The 19,850-nt window shown below is 38.6% G+C and overlaps 1 protein-coding gene and 1 pseudogene across 1 annotated transcript in view; one reads left to right on the top strand and one right to left on the bottom strand.

Annotated features, from left to right (window-relative positions):
• Positions 1-19,850, top strand: part of Dock3 (dedicator of cytokinesis 3) — a 285,914-nt gene that overhangs the window by 117,892 nt on the left and 148,172 nt on the right. Inside the window, exons 8-9 of the mRNA XM_021171370.2 lie at positions 5,387-5,428; positions 5,959-6,113. Of these exons, the coding sequence (XP_021027029.1) occupies positions 5,387-5,428; positions 5,959-6,113 (197 nt within the window). The remainder of the gene's footprint in view (positions 1-5,386; positions 5,429-5,958; positions 6,114-19,850) is intronic.
• LOC110301389 lies at positions 12,927-14,129 on the bottom strand (annotated as a pseudogene).

The raw sequence follows: 19,850 nt of genomic DNA, 5'->3' as shown, positions 1-19,850 counted from the left end.
TGTCCTGGAACTCACTCTGTAGACCAGGCTGGCCTCGAACTCAGAAATCTGCCTGCCTCTGCCTCCCAAGTGCTGGGATTAAAGGCGTGCACCACCACACCTGGCGACTTTTCTGCCTCTTACAGTAGATACTAACATTATACACCCATCTTTCCTTCTATGATGAAAAGATGATTAAAGTTGCAAAGAACTGCTTGTTAATTGAAACAGTGATTGAGAAAAAAGTGAGTGACTCTGGAAATAATATACTAATTCTAGAGACATGCTGTTGTTAGAAGCATCTTCAGGGTCTTTCTCTCATCACTTTTTTCATAGTTCTTACATGTTTTCTATAAGTAGATAGAAAATGGTGGGAACTAAAGTACTCTTAACAGATAAAGGCTTCCATCCTCAGGGTGAACACCGTGGATGAGAAAGCCTATAAATATCTGATTGATCCTTAGATGTATGTTGGTTATTATAAAAATATATTGAACAAGTAAAATGGAGCTCTAATTAATGTGTGTTTTCTAGTTATGCGTCTAAAGTTGGGGGTACTTAATGAAAAAGACAAACCTTAAACCCTCATTATTACTTAGTAGTTGTATAACATAACCATTTTTAGCCACTTTTAGCAATAGGCCATGTGTTTCTGTATAATATCTAAATAATTATGGGAATATAACATGTGTATAACTAAGTGTGTATAACATTTTAGGCATAAAATAAAAAATCAGTAGATCTAAGTAACCATTTTAATGAAAAAAATCTAATTATATTTTACATGCCGAATGATAAGTTTGTTTTTGTTTGTAAAGCAGTATTGTGGTGTAAAATATAGTAGAACTATAAGGTGAGAAGCTCAGACTAAGGGACTTCATAATGAAAACGGCAACTTTTAAAACCCCCTTAAAAAAATGAAACACTTAGAGAGTATAGTATTGATTAGTGGAGAGTCTTCCCAATGCTTGCCATCATGAACCTGTTAGAAGCTCTAATCTAGTGGATAGATCACAAACAATTATCATTACATGTGCTACATAGCATAAATAAGGTTTATGCTCATGTTATTAGAATCACCAACTGATATTCTGGGAATTGGAAAAGGCAAGGAAAAAACTTTCAAAATGGCACACAATTGGAAGAAATGGCAGTTCCAGAAGATGTGAGACATTTGACAGTTTTGGCTAAGAAAGAGTAAAGATTCTCATTATGAAGAGCTCTGTAGGCCTCAATTAAAATTCTCTCCAGCAGTTTGATAAACACAATAGTAAAGTGACATGGTAAGTTTTTCTGATCATAAAATGGAACCACAGAAAAAGCATTTAAGTAAGAGATCTTAATTTCAGTTCTTGTGGTTAGAGCCAGGACAGTGGAAGTCCTAAAGAGTTGTTGGCTGCTGAGTATACTTTAGCTTTAGAGCCAGAGGTATTGATAGATTGAATTTGCATACATATGTACAGGAAGGAGATAGATTAAAGAATAATAACTCTTGTATTTGATCTGCCCAGATGATGAAGGTACAGTGGAGCGCTATATGAAAGAATCAGATTTGGGGGTAAGCAGTGGAGAGCCAGAAATACTGGATATTTTGTTTTCAAGTTTGGTGTATCGTCTAAACTTTCAAAAATGGCATTTAAAGCCTGTGGTTCAGGAGTAAAGATGAGCGACAGTAATGCTGGAGTCATCAGAAAGCTTCCTGTATTGGAATCTGGAAGAGAGGATTACTTTCTTCTAAACCATTCTGTGCTGAAGCCCAGTGATAACAGATGCCACGTAACACTTTTGGATAGCCATGCATAAAGAAACAAGAAAACTGTGACATAAAGGTTAGAGAACAGAGCAAGTAACCATGGAAGATGCAAGTAGGAGACAATGGTCATTGTTGTCTACAAAGAGTAAGGGGAAACAAGTACAGAAAGAAATATAGGCTCTAAATCTAAGGAGTTTACCAACTTGTAACAGAAAATATTCAGGAAAAAGTTAAGTCTGTTTAAACTGTCGTTATTCCAGAGATTGTATGTTAGGACTTAAATTTTAAGGTGCTGTAATAAAAAGTTATTATATAATTTTGAAATTGGATAAAGAAAGAATAGTATAAATATAGTACTTAGAAGTATTTGATAAGTTCTGCAGAAAAACAGGAGTTAAAATTGCTTATCTTTATGAAGCAAGACAGATGTGTAAAAAACTAATAATTTTTTATTGCAAACCTTTAAAGATATTTAGCTTTTAAAATATATTCTTTTCTTTCTTTCTTTCTTTCTTTCTTTCTTTCTTTCTTTCTTTCTTTCTTTCTTTCTTTCTTTCTTTCTTTCTTTTTTTTTTGGTTTTTCGAGACAGGGTTTCTCTGTGTAGCCCNGTTTCTCTGTGTAGCCCTGGCTGTCCTGGCACTCACTTTGTAGACCAGGCTGGCCTCGAACTCAGAAATCCGCCTGCCTCTGCCTCCCGAGTGCTGGATTAAAGGCATGCGCCACCACGCCCGGCTAAAATATATTCTTTATTTCTATTAAATTTTTTATCAAACTACTGACTTATCCTGAAAGCTTAAATTCAAGTCTTTTCTTTTTCTCTTCTGACTTTCTTTTGTGTTGTATATTTGTTTTTACATGAAAGAATCAGCTATATAATAAACTGGTTATAGGGCACACACTTTTAATCCCAGTATTTGGGAGGCACAGGTAGGTGGATATCTGTGAGTTTAAGGTCAACCTGGTCTATATGTGAGTTTCAGGACAGCCAGAGACCCAGTCTTGAAAACAGAAATAAACAACCCAACAAAAAAAGAATTATATAAATTAAGAAAAATTGAGTTTAAAAATTAGAGATTTTATGATAGCACATACACAGAAATGTAATGTAAAAATTGGACCTGGTGTGTGCAAGAGAACATACATACTGTATTGCTCTTGCCGAAGTCCTCAGTCTCCCACAGGCTCTTGAGCCACCACTGTCTAAGCACATCTTGTAGGCAGGACAAATTGTGGAGCCTTGCCTGGTTACAGAAAATGGCCGGTTCAGACTCTGTATTCTCCATTAGTAGGAGTCCTTGCTAGGGTCACCCTCATAGGTTCAGTGATCTTTGCATTGCATTAGGTTTCCACATTGGCACCCCAGTTTCAGTTGTCTCTCCACTTACACTCTCCCCCTGTTCCTCCTCCTCCCATCTCCACCTGCCCTCAGTCTACCTGCAAAATCTATTCTATTTCCTCTTCCCAGGGAAATCCATGTGTTTTCCCTAGATCCTTCCTTGTTTCTTAGCCTCTTTGGGCCTGTGGATTGTAGTGTGATTATTCTTTTCTTAAATAGCTAGTATCCACTCATAAGTAAATATATACCATATTTGCCTCTGTGTCTGCTTTGTTTCACTCACGATGAATTTTTCTAGTTCCATTCATTTGCTTGTGAATTTCATGATGTGATTTTTTTAAAAACAGCTGAGTAATACTCTATTGTGTAAATATACCTTTTTTTTTTAATCCATTTTTTGGTTGAGGGACATATGTTTCCAGTTTCTGTTAAATGTATTTGTGAAAGAAATAGAGTAATTCTACTGAAATAATAATTTTTGTCCAGGCCATGTGAAGCACCAAATAGGTTCTGCTACATACCCTTAGGGCAGAAAGGAAGCAGGACAGAAACAATGCTTAAGCGTTTACCAGCCCTGGGCACTGAGTGTTGTGAGATCATGATGTTCTTGGACAGGATTTTCTCTTAAACATGAATGACTTTCCTCCCTGTAATAGAGGGATAAGAATAATACCAGTTAAAGAAATAATAAGAATACTAGTTGTAATTACAATTATCCATTTACATTATGATAGACATTATATTGAGTTAATTTACAAAATGATTGCTATTACAGAGCTTATCCACATAAAGTTCTATGAAGTTGATTTAAGCACAAAATTTTATATTCAGTTTATAGATGAGAAAATACCCAGCTAGTAAACATGAGTCAAGATTTAAAAACCAGAGTCAGACTTCAGTAATTAAGTTCCTAACTTACAATAAAATATCTTCTCCTACTATATAATGTGAGCATCAAAAGAACTTCCTAGGGGATCCTTGGAGTTCACTGGCCAGCAAGCCTAGCGAGTTAATGAACTTTAGATTCATTGAGAGCCTTGTCTCAAAATTTAAGGTAGAGAAAAATTGAAGAAGAAATTTAATATTGTCCTCTGGCTTATACACATACATGTACATGGCCTGAGACAGTATCCTGGGGAAGATGAGACAAGTTCAAATCTTCATTTTGTAGTTGAAATCTCTATTGGAAAGATATATTGTTTTGAGGTTTGTTTTGTTTTGGATGGTTTTTGTTGTTTTGTTTTGTTTTGTTTTGTTTTTTGTTTTTTAAAATGTCACCACCTAGGTGTGGAGGAAGAGGTGAAGGAGCTGCTTGCCCTCCTTACTGACATCTTGTGTCAGTTCCTGATTGGATTTAGTTTGGGCAAAATGGTTGGAATGTTTCTGGCTCAGTACTGTGAGATTCATACGAAGCCTGGCTAAAAACTTAAAGAGATTATAATTTTTAAAGGGACTTGGAAGCCAAGAAGAAATCCCATAGTTTCTGATGCTCACCGCAGCACTGCATTCTGAATGCACTGTTTCTACCTTGTGGCCTGCTTCCTCTAGCGCTTCATTCCATAGCTTTAGTTTTAGACCCTGTGTGTTGCCTCAGAGCAACAAGGGCCCAGAACTGAAGAGTCACCCTTTATGTTTCCAACCACCTCCTCACTTCCCATGTCTTCCTTACAGTCAGCTGTTCAGAGGTCCCAGGACTGAATTACAATGCAGGGTTAGCAAGCACAACCTTTTATTAATAGTTGTTCATCTGACCTTTAAACTCCCACAACTTACTGACAAAAGAAAACAAGCTTTGGATAGCTGATCTGATAAGAGATGCTGATTTCACTGTCTAGCAGGTACGATGGGGATTGTTACATAGCTGTTGTTTCAAAGAACCTAAAATTAGTTTCTAAAAAAAAAAAGTGCACAGCCTAAGTGATAGAACTCAAACTGTAATCTATATCTTGTAGTTTCAGCCAGTGATAAGAGAACAGAAAGCCTGAAGAAACTGCCTTCAACAGCATAGAAAATTATTCTCTGTGAAAGATATTGCCAAATCAGAAATCTCGTAACAAGCACCCACACTCATGTAGCTTGGGTATTACTCAGGAACAGAGGGGCTTGGGCTTCACGTACAGACCACACCACCTTCTTGTTGTGTGACCTTCAGCAAACCAGTCCATTGCTCTGAGCCTTAGTTGTGTCTATCGAGTATGAATAATATTCTTTAAGTGAGAAATAACGGTAAAAGGCATAGTAGGCTGAATAGGTTAGAGAGACTTAAAGTTAGTCTCCTCCGCCACAGAGTGACTCTTTGTATGTTTCTTTTCCATAGCATTTATCTAGCCGGCAGAGTGTACAGCAGAGCACATCCCAAGTAAGTAACATCCCCAAACTTCCCACTTTTGCTTCAACTCTTTCTTTTAAGAGATCATATACATGAAAACATCAAGAAACAACAAACACCATTCACCTTTCAGGGGCCTAGTTTGTAAATAAAAATTTTAACCACATAAAAACAATGGGCTTTTTTTTTTTTTTTGACATTTACATGGCACGTATATTATTGTATTTAGCTCATGTTTGCCTCCCTAAAACCTTGATTGTGTTACACTATCTTTCTAAGAAAATAGACTGGGGAACTAAAAAGAGTTTATTTGGGAAGAGATAAAATGATAGGGAGAATGGTAACTATTACCACCTAACAGTATAAATCAATGCATAAGGTATTTGCCAGCTCAGTCTAAGCCTGCTGTAGTAGTCCATATTGCCAGAGGAAACATCTTCAGTCTACCTATTTAATAGTCCCTTTGCCAATACAATGTGAGTTAGTAATTTTTTGTTTCTTAATAATGAATATAATGAGCAACTAAAATATAAATCACAATATTTTGCTTTCCTTGATAGGTAGATACAATGCGCCCAAGGCATGGGGAAACCTGTCGAATGCCAGTACCACATCATTTCTTCTTCAGCCTGAAGAGTTTCACCTATAATACCATTGGTGAAGATAGTGATGTCTTCTTTTCTCTGTATGACATGAGAGAAGGCAAACAGATCAGGTAAGATTCCTGGGAACTTTGGCTGAAGTTTGTATTTATGTTATTTATATTTATTAGAATGGAATGGGTCAAAGACCACTCTGGCCTTCAGAGTAAATGCATTGAGGAGATGAAGTAAAGTAGCTTTGTCTTGTTAGCTGGGACTTTGGCTCCAGTTCCTGATAGCTCTGAAGTCATCTACACTATGCCATGTTCATCACTGTCCATCACTGTGACAACATACCTGAGGTAGGCAACTTACAAGAAGAGATTTATTTCAGTCCCTGCCTCAAGGGTTTCAGACCATGGTTGACTGTGTTCGTTGTTTTAGGCTTGTTGTAAGGTAGAATTGCATTGCACCATTGAAGAACTGATGGAGTGAAATGCTTACTATGTGGCAACCAGGAAGTAGAAAGAGACAGAAGGAGGGCTAACATCTCAGTGTACTCTTAAGTGGTGTAGTCCAATCACCTACTTCCTCCAGTTAAGCCTAATTTCCTATTGTTCCCCATCACTTTTCAGTGATATCACCAAGTGGAATAAAACCTTTGACATATGTGTCCTTCAGAGGATATTCCAGAGCACATCTGTAACATGAGTAGCTTCTTTTTCTTCTGTACCTACTTACACGTGGAAGCTCAAAATTAAGTTTTGGTTATTACTGATTTAGAAAAAGTGTGTTGTGTTTAATTCTAGAGAAAAGGTAGAGGAGAATCTTAAGGGCAAAGAGAATGTAGCAAAAATGACCAGTCCCAGAGTACAGAAAGTACTGGGCCCTGGCTGGTTTTGCTCTATGTGAGTGGGAGGGCTCACAAAGAAAAAGTGTTAGATCTGAGGGCAGCTTTGGCCTCTGTGCTGTTGAAGCCCTGTGAGAGGGAAGCCTTCTGAGCAGAAAGGAAGGCTGGCACTGTCACTCACTTTTGCTTTGCTTTGGAAAAAAGGCAACAAAACATCTGCTTCACACTGTACTTTGGATTTGTAGCTATAAATAAATACAGTACTGCCTGCTGACTTCATGGTAAGGAAAACTAAGGAGGCCCTAGGCTTCCTTTTGTCTATAGGGCACGAAGACCAGTTAGTGTGAGGTAGCATTTGTAGCCAAAATACCATTTTAGAGATTTCAGACATTTCTCTGTGGTCATTTACCAAGTGGAGCCAAGAGAAAAAAATCATGAGGTTCTTTATATTACTTGGGAGTTTTCTCGTCATTGGAGTACATTAATATAGCTTTTTTTTTTTTTTAATTTATTATATGTAAGTACACTGTAGCTGTCCTCAGACACTCCAGAAGAGGGCGCCAGATCTCGTTACGGATGGTTGTGAGCCACCATGTGGTTGCTGGGATTTGAACTCTGGACCTTCAGAAGAGCAATCAGGTGCTCTTACCCACTGAGCCATCTCACCAGCCCAATATAGCTTTTATTTGGGGGATGTTTTTGTTAATGAAAGTTAAAACTGTTGAAAGAAAATGTTGATTTGCATGTTGTACAGTGCTCTGATCTTGACAAAAATTAAAACACTGCTCCCCTTTAGCATATAAATAATATTGATAGGCTAATGATCATGCGATATGAGTAGTAATAGCATCTATAGTTGATAAGACAGGCAGGATTGTATCTATACAGTTTGTATAATTACAAACTATAACGAATTTTATTTATTAATTATTTTTACTGTATGGGCATTATGTCTTAACTCAGGCTTCTATGACAGAAGTCATAGGCTGGAAGAGTTATTCCTTATGGTACTAAAAGCTAGAAAGATCATCATGAAGCTGCCAGCTAAGCCAGTGCTTAGGGAGAGTATCTTTTTCAGTTTACAGATGGCTGTCATATATATATATATATATATATATATATATACATATATATATATATATATATATATATAAATAATATAATTTTTACACGACCAAAAGAGAAATCCATCCTCTCTTCCCCCACCACTCTCATTCCTTTTTTAAAAAAATATTTGGGCTGGTGAGATGGCTCAGTGGGTAAGAGCACCCGACTGCTCTTCCCAAGGTCCAGAGTTCAAATCCCAGCAACCACATGGTGGCTCACAACCATCCGCAACGAGATCTGGCGCCCTCTTCTGGAGTGTCTGAAGACAGCTACAGTGTACTTACATATAATAAATAAATAAAATCTAAAATAAATAAATAAATAAATAAAAATAAAAAAAATATTTATCTTAACACGTGTGTATGTATGTTTGTATATGGGCATGTGCACCTGTGTGTAGGTGCCCATGGACATTAGAGTCATTTGATCTCTGCAGCTGGAGTTGCGGGCAGTTGTGAGCCACCCCATATGGGTGTTGCCAAGTTAACTCACATTTCCTGTGCTCTAAACTAATCAGCTGCCTCTCCAGCCCTCGCTCTTGAGAGTTCTACCCTCATGGCTTAACTGCCTCTTAAAGACACCAACTCTTTATATAGGTTCAGATTTTCAGAAGGAATCTGAGAGTGACACAAACATGGTTTATAACCTTCTGTCCCTATCGTCCCCTAATGACTATCTTTCTGACATATGAAATACATTCACTTTGTCCCAACAGAATTCTTTGTTCCAGCATCAACTCTAATATCCAAAATCTCATCTAAATATCTAAACCAGAATATGGTGAGACTTGAGAAATAATTCATCCTGTGCCAAAATTTATCTCCAGCTGTGAATTTATGAAAAAGTTATACACTTCCAAAGTACAGTGATGAGGTAGGCATTCCCATTCCAAAGGGAAAGACAAAAAAGGATTGTGGGACATTCCAGGTAAGCCCCCCAAAGACAAACTCTCTGAAATCTAGGTAAGAATAATCCTTGGTTTTACACTCTGCCTCTGCTTTCTGTGCCCAGGAGAGTGACACCCACACCCCTACAGCTTGCCAAAATAGTACCTATCTTTTCTAGTATGTAAATTTCCTTATTTACAAAAGAATATCATTGTTTGGTGTATTTTCTCTGGCACTACTGGTGTGTCTGTGTATGGTATTATAATGTCCTGGGTTTTTTTCTGAACTTCTGCAAATTTAGCAGTCTTCAGAAGTCCTAAGGTGCCAGTGTTTGATTTTATCATGCACTTGACACTCCCTACAGAGTCTTTTCTATGTCAGGCTTTGTAGTTGAGTCCTGAGAGTAAGACCTTGTCCTCAGAAATTTACCTGTATTGATAGCACATGTAAACCTTTATGCTTAGCCATCTTTATATGGATGTTATGCAAAGAAAGCTAAAACATCCTCATATCTTTCTGGAGTTTACTCAGCTTCCAAAATATCCCTGTGTAAAAGACTTTAAAAAAAAAATCAGCTACTTCTGTAATTGAAGTAGAGGACTCTGTCTGAGAGTTAAGCTTTCTACTTAAATGAGATAATTTGGGTCTGAGAACTTAAGAGCCACCGGAGAGAAATTTTCTTTTTAAATTATAGGTGAGCAATCTGTTTATTAAAGTTAACATTTTGTTTCCTTCTGCAGAAGAGGGCATGTCTTATAATGCAACTAGAGCTTATCTGCAGGTGCTCAGGCAGCTAATTATAGAACATTCATTAAGTCCTGGTAAACTCCAGCTGTCTTAACTGTCCTGAGACATGGGCCTCTAGCCCATTGTTCAGAGTCTCAGAAGACCAGACTCAAGAGTGAAACTTTGACTTTAGATATGTTCTGTAGCCTGTGGTTAAGGGTTTGCCTTCTGTCATCCATGAGTAAGATCAGATGCTGTTGTCCCATGTTTATTATCTCTATGTTCTGAGTTCACTGCTCAGGTGGGACAGACAGTGCCAGTCAGTGTAAAAAGGAGTCAATGTGTCATTCTACAGATATGGATAAAAACAGTTTAAACTTAGATGTTTTTTAAACGTTTTATGTTCTTTATAAGAAATTGTAACTCCTATGAACAGAGCATAAATTAGAGCAGAATGACTCTTCTGACCTCAATTCAGAAAATTCATTTACCAGGATATCAAGAGGGCACATCCTCTCAAAGGACTAATGTTCCAACCTTTTAAAGGGACAGGTCCTCTTAATATCACTACTCTATGAAACACACCTTCAACATATAGGTCTTTGGATGAGATTTGGTGTCTAAATCATCACACAGACTAATTCCCCTTCAGTTCTTTTTTCTTAGAATATGATTTATGCAAACAAAGATGTTACCAAACTTAAAATGAGATGAACAGATGAGGTGAACAAACTTGTTATAATCTTACAAGATAGACTCCCAATGTGAAGTCTGTAGTTGAAAAAGTAGCACTCTAGAATCTGGATGAATTCATATTAAGACATTCTGTCCTTTCCCAGAGTCATAGGCAGAATAAGTCAGAGCGCACTCCTTCCCGCCCCTAATCACAGTGTCTCCTAGACTAGATGGCAAATTTGAAAAACAATTAAAGAATGCTTGGATGAAAATATAAACATTAAAAGTCAAATCATTAGAGTTTAAGAGTTTTATGAATTTAGAAAGTTTGTTGTTGTTGAATATATTTTACTAGGAGAGATTAAACTAATTTGTGTTTGTCTGAGACCTGGTACTTAAGTTTAAAGCCTATGTCTATTGCCTTTGTAATTTTAATGCCTGAAGGACTCTGTAGCTGGGTTCCCTAAGACACAGATTCTAGTGGTTGGAGATGGTTTTGTGAAAGGAGAGAATTTTCCCAACAAGCTAGAACATGCATTTCTCTTCCCCAAGTAGTGTAAAAAAAAAATTGCCAGACCTTAGAACTGCACTTATTAAAGATCAGACTGGTCTACGTAGTGAGTTCTAAGATAGCCAGAAGCTACATAATGAGACATATATCTGACTTGAACAAAACAAAAACAAAAACCAACAAAGCAAAGAAAAAGCAACTAGAGATAGGAGAAACATAAGATCAAAGCAAACCTGGATGACACAGGAAGACTGTCTTCCAACAAACAAACAAGCATGCAGAGAGAGAGAGAGAGAGACAGAGAGACAGAGAGACAGAGAGACAAAGAGACAGAGAGACAGAGAGACAGAGAGACAGAGAGAGAGAAGAAAAAAAAGTCTCAAGACAGAAAAGACTTTTAAAAGTAGATATTTGAATCCTCACGTGGGAATGGAAACACTCTTAAGTACTTAGTTCTGTCTGGTCAGCCAGTTCATTAAGACTTACTTTGAGGAATGTATTGAACAGTGTTTAAAAGCAAAGGCAAGGCGCTGTGAGGGTAGTGTGTAGCTCAGTTGTAGAGCACATGCTTAGCATGTGTAAGCTTGGGGTCCAATCAATCCCCAGTGACAGCTTATTTTCCCCAAGACCCCAGCATCTAGGAACTGATGACAGTGTCAGCACAGAGTAGGGCAGGTCTAGTGCCATAGAGCAAGAGATAACGGATATTAAGGTAATCCCAAAATAGATAAAGTTGTGAAAATAGCACAAATGATAGGAAGTTTGAGATTAGGATTAGGAATGTTGTTAGCAGTTAACAGGAACCAGGAACCCACAATTATTGTTTGTTACCCAAAGGAAAAATTTGGGAAATGGGAAGTATAATTTCAAATTTTATATATATATACACACATACATACATACATACATACATATAAATAATCATAACACAAAACCTCAAAATTTAGGTAGAAAATAATATTTTATCTAAATATTGCTAAATAAATATTTTATTTTAATGGCATCTGCCATTGTGGCTGGCTGCTGCTTTTTGAGAGAGTACATTCTAGATAGTTTACCCTGGTCATGGAATAGATTTGAATTCACTTGAAATTAGATTCTGCTGATTATTCATCTTCAGTTTGGTTCATTATTACTAAAATGATCCCACCCCACAGAAAGTTATTATATTTCATAGTGGTTCTTTAAATCAAGCTTGTAAAAGACTCTGCTAAATAGCTTGATTGCTCATTTAAATTTTCTACCTAAATACATAAAAGGGTATCCTTTTCTTTCAAGCTCTTTTAATAAAAATAGAAATATTTTAAATTATCTTTAATGATTTTTACAGTTCAGTTGTTATACCCCTCCTGGTCCACCCTCTGGCATTTCCTCATCCCATTCCTTCAGTCTCCAAGAGGATGTTCCCACCTCACCCCACCCTATCCTCTCAGGCCTCCTCAAGTTTCTCCAGGGTTAGGTGTTTATTCAGCCAGTTGGAGTTCTCAGTCTACTCAGTCCCAGCAGAACAGAAAGGCTCATCACAGTTTTAGTGGAATATGGTAGGCAAGGGCTTAGGCCACAGCCTTACCTGGTTGTCCCTGGTTGTCAAGCCTCTGGGATTGCAGGCAGAGCTGTGGGAAAGGAAATGGAGCACAGGATATGGGGTGCAGTTTATGGTTGCTGGGTGTGCTCTCAGGCTAGTTACCAGTCTGGTTTTTAAAAAATGCTCAATATATCATAGTAATTGGGCTAAAGATACTTAGATTAAAGCAGTATGCTTCAATCGCTATCAGACTACTGCCATAACTCACATATCTGGGATGAAATGACCTTGGTCCATGCAGAAGTTACATATATCACATGTTTGTCAAATAAACCTAGTAAAATTTCATATATATAAGCTATTATATATTCATCGAGCTGTCAGTACCTTATAATTTTTTAGAAAATATCTTCATTTTCCTTATGAATGTCAAAATGTTATACCATCATTTGTTTAAAAAAATGTTCATCCATACTCTGAAGTTACTTGGAAAATACTCTTGTGAATGAACTATAGAACAATTAAAATATATGTGGGTTTTGTTTACAACATTCTATTAAGTACAGAGAAATCCTAAGCAAAAGGGGAAACTATTTTGTGTAATGAGTTTAAATACAGCAGCTTTTGAACAGCAATGCTGAGAGGAAGCTCAACACATCAGTTTCCTCATGAAGACGGTGGAAGAGGTTCTTCTAATTGTATTTTGGCCATCAAATTGCTTTCTTCAGGAATGGTTACTGATGCTGAATCATAACCAAGCATGTTTCCTGGACAGGGAAGAGGTCTGTCTGGGTCCTCAAGTGAACTATCATCACAAGATTCTGTCCCTGAGAGAGAAAGTCAGTGAAGGGCAGATGCTTGGTCTGTCATAGAACAACTGCTCCTCTCTGAACTGCAGGAACTAGGGTGGCTAACAGATCCCTCATCGTCTGCACAGAGGGAAACATAAGAGAAACTGAGGGATCCAGATGAGGCCTTTGAAACATCTCAGGTTTACACTCGGCATTTGCTATCTCTACACATTCCTCAAGTGTTTTGTTGAACAATTACAGGGAATAAGTCTTATTCATGGATAATTCTTAGCATGGTATACAAACTCCTGGATTATTCAAGCCTGTTCTGATCACAATAGAGGTGAAATTCAGACAGTTTGGTTTTCCAAGATTACTAGTCTCCTGTTTCTTTTTCTTTCTTAGTCCTGTTGTCAGTCAAACATGAGCTCCTAAGGGCAACCAGCACCTTGTTTCTTGGTGGCATTTACTGCCCTCATGTAGAAATGCTGTGTACTGGCTGGTTTTGTGTGTCAACTTGATACAGGCCAGAGTTTTCACAGAGAAAGGAACTTCAATGGAGGAAATGTCTCCATGAGATCCATCTGTAAGGCATTTTCTCAATTAGTGATCAAGTGGGGAGGGCCCATTGTGGGTGGTGCCATCCCTGGGCTGGTAGTCTTGGTTCTATAAGAGAGTAGGCTGAGTAAGCCAGGGGAGGCAGTAACATCCCTCCATGGCCTCTGCATCAACTCCATCCTGACCTGCTTGAGTTCCAGTCCTGACTTCCTTTGGTGATGAACAGCAATGTGGAAGTGTAAGCTGAATAAACCCTTTCCTCCTCAACTTGGTTCTTGGTCATGATGTTTGTCCGGGAATAGAAACCCTGACTAAGACATGCTGTTTTCCTGGAAATTGTTAATTTTATTCCTGTGTTGTCTGTTGAATGGGCTTTAATCTCACAAACTGCCATGTTTATACTTCCTTTGAAGACATCATCCTATGGATGTTAGTAGGACAGAATTCCATTGTCTAGAATAAACCAACAAGGGTGCCAACATGTGAGATAGTTGGTCCACTTGTACCGAAACACCTCCATGCTCCAGAGCCTGCACCACACAGCCTACAGATGCTGCACACTGTTTGGTGGACACAAGACACCAACAACTCTGGTAATCGCTATGACCCAAAGTAGCCCCAGTGCCCACTGCCCTCCACAGTACTACCCTTTGTACTGCAACACTGCCCTCCTGTGTGCCCACCTATTTTGGATAAGTTCTTAATAGAGATAAGCATGCCTAGCCTTTGTCCTAGCAATTTCCTTCCTCAGCAAACCAAAGGAAAATAAGACCTAGGTTGATAAAAATACTCAAAGAGCACCAGGTGGTGACACATGCCTTTAATCCCAGGACTTGTTGGGCAGAGGTGGGCAAATTGTTGAGTTTGAGGCCAACTTGTTTTACAGAGTGAATTCTAGGACAGCTAGGGTTACACAGAGAAACCCTGTTGCAAAACAAACAAAATACAAAACAAAAATGTCTAATGAAAGCTCATAATACCCAAAAATATCAATAGGAGAATGAGCAAATAATTGAAGTATGTTCACATAGTGTAATACTCATTAACAATTAAGAAAAATGACATCTATAACAAGAATGAATCTTAAAAGTCAGAGTTCATATAATACATGAAATCTCATTTGTATCAGATTTAAGAGTAAGTAAGCCTAAAAGAACAGATCTGAATACTGTTTCTAAATGCCTAGGAATTTAGTAAGAATAGGTGGGTGTGAGGGGTGGGAAGGTGTTGGAGGGCCAGTAGCATTCTGTAACAAGGTTTGCATGGTAGTTACATAAGCAAAGTAATTGTTACATCCGTAGATTTGTATGTATTACTGTAAATAAACTATGTTATCAAAACAGAGACTTATAAGCTAGGCATTGAAAATGTTCATAAAGCTGAAGGACCTGAAGGGGTTTGCAACCCCATAGGAAGAACAACAATATCAACCAACCAGACCCTACAGAACTCCCAGGGACTAAGCCATCAACAAGGAGTACACATGGCTCCAGCTGCATATGTAGCAGAGGATGGCCTTGCCATGCATCAATGGAAGGAGAGGTCCTTGGTCCTGTGAAGGCTCAATAGATGCTCCAGTATAGGGGACTCGAGGGCAGGGATGTGGGAGTGGGTGGGTGGAGGAACACCCTCATAGAAGTAGGATGTGCTAGGGTGTTTCCAGGAGGGAGGGAAACTGGGAAAGGGGATAACATTTGAAATGTAAATAAAGAAAATATCCAATAAAAAATAAAAGCAAACAACAACAACTAAAGTTATTATTTAGCTTAGGCTGTAGCAGCTGATAAAAAAAAGAAAAAGAAAATGTCCATAAAGATACACATTCAAGTAGCATTTTCTTCGAAATAAGGGAAGTGTCAATTGGCTATTGGTTGACTGCTGAGTCTATTACTCATAACAATAATGTAAAAGGAAAGGTCATGCTTAAAAGAACAGGTTTTAGACAAAAGGTTTACTTTGTTTTATCTTGCTGTTAAGACAGCATTTCACCTCACGCAGCTTGCCTCTCTCTTTCAAATGCTAGGATTATAGGCTATGCCATACTCAGCTTATGCCAGTAGACTTATCCTTTTCTGCATACTGACTTCAGTTCACAGTTGCCAGTACCCATGTCATTGCCTGGGACAGTTAAATCAAGAGAACTTATATGAGTCTAATGTATACGAAAGATTAAGAACCTTTGTTTTCAAGAACCGAATTAAGGTACCTGCTGATTATTTAGTCAAACTACTCCATCTAAAATGTAGTTTAAGAATACTGGATGTAGTAACTTGTTAATAATATAGTACTTATTTTAAAACATTTACTTTTAAAACTTGGAATGCAAAAATAAGATGCTATACTTTTTAGATTCCAGGAAGCTAATACCTACTGAGCAGTACCCAACCGAATGGCATCAGTTGCAGGCTTCCTTAGGCACTGACTTATAAGACCTCAGTTACCCACTGGTAATGGTAGACAGGTCGTCCTAGAAGCTGTACAATCACCAAAACTGTTAAATTCTTCAAACATTGATACTCCTGAACAAATGCTCATTCCACAGGTTCCAGAGCTGCTTTTACAACCTCCCCCCATCCCCACAAATGTATACAATAGCCTTGAACTATGTAAATTGGATCGACTCCAGTTACTGAATACTCAGATACCATAGAATGTCAGATAAATCACTGGACCCACACAGATGTCTTTATTGGCTTAGTATATATGTCTACTTATTTATTCATTCGTTTGTTTAGGTTTTTCAGGACAGGATTTCTCTGTGTTCCTAGCTGTCCTGGAACTTGCTCTGTAGACGAGGCTGACTTTGTGCCTCTGCCTCCCTAGTGTTGGTTTTAAAGGGATGTGTTACCACCTAGCTCTATCATTCTTTTACACATTAATACTGATACAGGATATGTTCTCTAATTTTCACACTCATGTTCACTGACCTCCACACCCTTTACAGCCCAAGCCCCCTAAGGCCTAAACTCAGTATGATTCTGTCAGACATTCCTTTTCTCCTTGGGTGTTGATTGTAGCCTTCTCAACTAAACACCCTGGCAGTGTGTCCCTAAGGCTTCCCAAGTTGAATTCTTCCTTATACTCAAGTCCCAAGAATTTACTAATCTCAAGTGTAGGCAGGCCCCAACTCAAGTTGGTATCCAGATTCAGCAGTTCCTATTCCTACTTCCTATTGAAGTAGGAGGTAGGCATGAACTTTACTCAGAGGAACTGGAGTGTCTCACATAGGTGATAGGCTAGCTAACGTGTTCTCATAGAGCTCTCTAGAGCAAGATGATGAGTACGAGAGTATAATCTACATTTTTGCTGAACTTCAAACTTGGATTTTCTGTTCACCTACATGTCCCACACCTCAAATTCAAATGTCTCACTTTTCTATATCCTCTCTGGTTGATTCTATCACATCCAGCCAACTGCTAAATCTGGTCAACTCTGTCAACTCTGTCTCCTTAAGTATATCTCAGATCTCGTTATCTCTTTAGTCAAACTAACAGTGGCTTGTTGGTATTGTCATGGTTTCCTGTGTCACTAACCTGGCTTCCATGTCCATGCCACCATTCTAAAGATTTATTTATTTATCTTATGTATATGAATAACACTGTAGCTGTACAGATGTTTGTGAGCCATCATGTGGTTGCTGGGAATTAAAGTCAGGATCTTGGCTCACTCCGGCTCTGCTCACTGTGGCCCAAAGATTTATTTATTATCATATGTAAGTACACTGTAGCTGTCTTCAGACACACTAGAAGAGAGCATCAGATCTCAATAGGGATTGTTGTGAGCCACCATGTGGTTGATGGGATTTGAACTCAGGACTTCCGGGAGAGCAGTCAGTGCTCTTAACCACTGAGTCATCTCTCCAGCACTCCCCCACCTCCCATGCCACCATTCTAAACACTGGAAATTTTGTGCTGCTTCTGGGGTTGAGCTTTCAAGACTGAGCTATGATTTGAAGGGATTTTGCTGTAGAATGCCTAAGGAGGTGCCCCAAGATACACATTTTGAACAAGCTTCTAACTAGTCATAATAAGCAAGTTTGAAGAATCCTTATATGATTTCACAGTGCTGAACAACACCGTTGATTACCCTCCAGCTTCCCAGTGTCTTTTAAACTCATGCTCTGAGCATCATTGTGGGACAAGCTACATCATACTTCAGAGTCTCCTGACTGTCTTCTCTTCAAATCCTTTTCTTGTTACCATTACTACTTGCCAAATAATAAAAGGCTAGTCACATTTCAAGAGCCCATTTGAATACCTCTTCATGGCTTCCTGTTTTCTGCCCCAGCAGTTGGTCTATCTCTTTCTGTGTGAAAGGAAACTTATTGGCTCAGGACCCCAAGACAAAGTCCTCAGCACAAGGGAGATTTATTTGCCCTAAAGGGACAGAGAGCAGAAAATAAGAGACAAAGATAGGAGAAAAAGACAAGGTAGAAGGGGAAGGGAACAAGAGAGGTGGCAGGGTTTTTTGTCTGGGAAGGGGAAAAAACTACCTCTGGATGGATGGGAGACAGATGTGGCCCATAGGCAGATGGCAGTTTATAAAGAAAAAGGAGGAAACCCTGTTTAAGAGGAAGTGTTTAATTTTAATTGGGCATGTTAATTAGTTGAACCAAAGGGGGCTTTTGATTGTAGGACTTGAATGCTTTGATAACTGAACCTTGGTAGTCATAGTCAGCCTTAGGAGGAAGAAATAGACCTTGGCAGCTAACTTTAGGAATGTAATCTCATGTCAGAGGGAATTGGGGTTGAAGGGCAAGGCCTGCTAGAACCATGTTTGTCAGGCTGGGCTGGCCAGAGTCCCTTTACTATGTGTAGCAGTTTTACATTATGTTTCAGATTTTGGCTTCTCTTTGTCTTATTAGTCTCAAAAACTTGGTAAAGAATAATTTTGTTTTTATGTTCCTAGTTTAATGTGAATTTTTTTTCTGACTATTTTTTTCTTTCTGTCTGTCATTTATTTATTTATTTATTTATTTCACTACAGGTTTTATTCCCCCGCCCTGTCCACCCTTCAACTGTTCCACTTCCCATATCTTCTCCCCACCCACTGCCTCCATGAGGATTTCCCCACCCCCATTCCCAACCAGACCTCTAAACTCCCTGGGGTCTCCAGTTTCCTGAGGGTTAGGTGCATCTTCTCTGATGAAACCCATATCCAGCAGTCCTCTGCTGTATATGTGTTGGGAGCCTCATATCAGCTGGTGTATGCTGCCTGGTTGTTGGTCCAGTGTTTGAGAGATCTTGAGGAGGAGAGGAGCGGGTAGGGTGTAGGTTAATTGAGACTGCTGGTCCTCCTACAGGGTTACCCTCCTCCTCAGCTTCTTCCAGCCTCTCCCTAATTCAATCAAAGGGGTCAGCAGCTTTTATCCGTTGGTTGGGTGCAAATATCTGCATCTGACTCTTTCAGCTGCTTGTTGGGTCTTCCAGAGTGTGGTCATGATAGCTTCAGTAATAGTGTCAGGCCTTGGGACCTCCCCTTGAACTGGATCCTATTTTGGGCCTGTCGTTGGAACTGCTTTTCCTCAGGCTCCTCTCCATTTCCATCCCTGCGAAGGAGATTATATCATTTCCTCCTTCCTTTTTTGTTCTCCAAAACATCCTATATATCCCTCCTTGATCTCTTTCAAATTCATGTTGTTATATATGTATGTGTTGACACTCACTCACTCACTCACTCACTATACACTCCTAAATATAACCTGCTGAGTCTGTATGCTACTTACGTATGTTTTAAGGACTGACTGTTTGGTATTGTATAACCAATTGGTGTTTTTTCTGGGAGAGACTATTTCTCCCACTCTTAGCATTCTGTTGTTGTCTGTAGTTCTTTGTTTAGGGTTGGGGCCTGTAGTCTTTCCTTTGCCCACTTTAACATTCTATTGTTGCATTTGATTAGTTCATGTTTAGTCATGTTAGTAACACTTTATGAGTATAACTTTATCATGGCTAGGAGACACAGCCTCACAGCAAGCTCCCTATCTTCTGACTCCCTAATTGTTCTGGTCTTTCTGCAGTGTTCCCTGAGCTTTAAGTTTGGAAATTGTTTTGCAGGTGTATCTATTGGAGGTGTGCTCTATAACCTGGCATGTTGATTAGTAATGGTTTTCTGTCTCTATGTTTGTTGCAAAGAGATATTTCCTTGATGAGAGATGAAGACCACACTTATCTGTAGGTATAAGTATAGTATTTAAAATGTAGGTAGGGATTATATTTGTTTAGTAAAATGATGGTTGTAGGTT

This window comes from Mus caroli, chromosome 9 (assembly GCF_900094665.2).
Source record: "Mus caroli chromosome 9, CAROLI_EIJ_v1.1, whole genome shotgun sequence".
NCBI lineage: Eukaryota > Metazoa > Chordata > Mammalia > Rodentia > Muridae > Mus > Mus caroli.
Note: the sequence above shows the minus strand (reverse complement) of the source record. Positions and strands in the feature narration are given on the sequence as shown.